Source organism: Chinchilla lanigera, unplaced genomic scaffold (assembly GCF_000276665.1).
Source record: "Chinchilla lanigera isolate Chin_1 unplaced genomic scaffold, ChiLan1.0 scaffold00094, whole genome shotgun sequence".
NCBI classification, from domain to species: Eukaryota; Metazoa; Chordata; class Mammalia; order Rodentia; family Chinchillidae; genus Chinchilla; species Chinchilla lanigera.
The window spans coordinates 888162-890358 of NW_004955495.1; the positions used below are offsets into that span (position 1 = coordinate 888162).

Consider the following 2197-nt stretch of genomic DNA (forward strand, 5'->3'; position numbering starts at 1 on the left):
AGTGAACTTGCTGTGCAGAGTCCTTCTCCAGGAGCACTCACCTTGGAGAGCTCCTCCCTCCCCTGTCCTTAACTCTTCTTGTTCCAACCAAGAGATGAGGCTGGGTTTCAGGAGCTCACATCCTATAGGTGGAGAAAGACACATTCACAGAGTAGAAGAAATGATGGGCCTTCCCCAGTTTCAGGAGATAATAGTTCTAATAAAAGTAATGAAATAATTTAGAAAACATACAAATATCCTCTCTGACTCGCCCAAAAAATATTGGTGTCTCTGACCACTGAAACCCAAATCCAGGCTTACGTTCACATTTACATAATACTAAGACTTTTACCTAAATAAAAAATAAACTACATGAAACAGAAATCTTCGTTTTCATGGGAGAAATGACTACACGTGTGAATTTCTTTGTATGTGTGAGTGTGGAGAGTGCTAGTTATGAAACCCAAGGTCTTGCCCCACTAGGAAAGTGCTCTTCCTGTGAGCCATACCCCCAGCCTGTACAGCTGTGATTATGAAACTTTACAGTGTATCAGATCCTCCTGGAGAGCTTATATAACACAGATGCCATGGCCCAATTAGTATGCCAAAGAAAGACTGAGAATGTACATGTCAAATGGTAAAAGTGATGCAATGTTCTTCATTTCAGACATGTTGAGAACCGTGAGTGTAGAATAAAGCCTCTCATGGCAGGAGCTATATTTCTGTTATTCCTCACCACATCCACAGCTGATATCACTGATCCTGCAACACATACTGAGTACTTAACAGCACTCAGCACAATCTGCTCCTACAAGCCCACATGGCAGTCTTACCCACAGAGGCCAGGTTCTGGAAGTTCTCCAGCATCACATCACTGTACAGCTTTCTCTGAGTTGGGTCCAGTGAAGTCCACTCCTCCAGGGTGAAGTCCACAGCCACATCCTCAAAGATCACTGACTCCTGTATCATCACACACAGGCTGGTTTGAGCCAATTAACACGTCCACTCATGTTCACGGGAGAATAAGAAAGTAACACCAATGGTTGTCTAGAGTTCTGACGTGCCCCACTGTCTACTCCAGGGTTCAGTGGTCCGAGGGACACATCCCTCTGTCCACACACATTCACAGTGGATCTCCTCTGGTCACATGGCATTAACGGCTCTTCTTACACATGATCTTATCACAGTACCACCAGACCAGATGTTCATGCTACTTCCCCCTGTGACAGCACACACTGCAGCACACTGCAGATGCCTGCTAAATGTGAGGAATGAATAAATTCTTAAGCCAAAAGACTCCGTCATATCCCGCCCCTGCTGCCAGAATGCTCAGTAACATCAGAACATGCAGTCAGCACCATGAGAAGATTGGTTAGTAAATGTGAAATATGGCAAAGGCATTTAATGTAATCCCTCACCATGCCTGCCCAGCAAGCGCAAGGTCATGAGTTCGATTCCCAGTACCAGGGGGAAAAAAAAAATCCCTCACCAGTGTAAGTCATTCCCCTCCCTGGGGAAATTCAACAAACAATCCAGTCTTTCAGTGAAACTTTAGAAAGGTCTGGGAAGCCGGGTGTGGTGGGGCACACCTGCAATCCTATCTACCCAGGTGGCAAAAGTAAGAGGAAAGACTGAATCCATGAGTTTAAGACCAGCCTGCGTAAAACAGCAAGACCCCGTTTCTTTAAAATATAAGCAGAAGGGCTGGGGATGTAGCTCAGTGGCACAGTGCCTGCCTAGCAAGCACAAGGTTGGTCCTAAGTTCGATTCCCAGTACCAAAAGCAAACAAACAAATAAATAAATAAAATATAAGCAGAAGCTTATATTTTATAAGGTGGCATACACCTGTAATCCTAGCACTCAGAAGGCTGAGGCAGGAAGACTGCCACAAGTTTGAGGCCAGCCTGGGCTATGTAGTTAGTTCAGGAACATCCTGAACTATACAGCAAGACCTTGTCTCAAGAAAAAAAAAGCTAATAAAATATAGGCAGGTAGGTACCTGGGGGACAGAGAGAGGAAGATGCTGGGTGTAGTGGCACATGTCTATAATCTCAGCTCTTGGCAGCTGAAACAGGAAGATCGCAGTGAGTTCAATGCCACCCTCGGCTGCACAGTGACTTCAATGTCAGTGTGAACTATGTACCAAAACCCTCTCTCAAAGAAAATAGTAATAGATACATGATAGCAAGACCTTATTATTTAATAAACAAATAGATA

General features: G+C 44.5%; 1 protein-coding gene across 1 annotated transcript in view; it reads right to left on the bottom strand.

The window, feature by feature from the left end:
* Positions 1 to 928, bottom strand: part of LOC102021253 (zinc finger protein 426) — a gene marked incomplete at its 5' end in the record, with an annotated part of 5584 nt that extends 4656 nt beyond the window's left edge. Inside the window, 2 exon segments of the mRNA XM_013505048.1 lie at positions 42 to 122; positions 813 to 928. Coding sequence (XP_013360502.1) covers positions 42 to 122; positions 813 to 928 — 197 coding nt within the window.
* Positions 929 to 2197: the final 1269 nt, after the last annotated feature.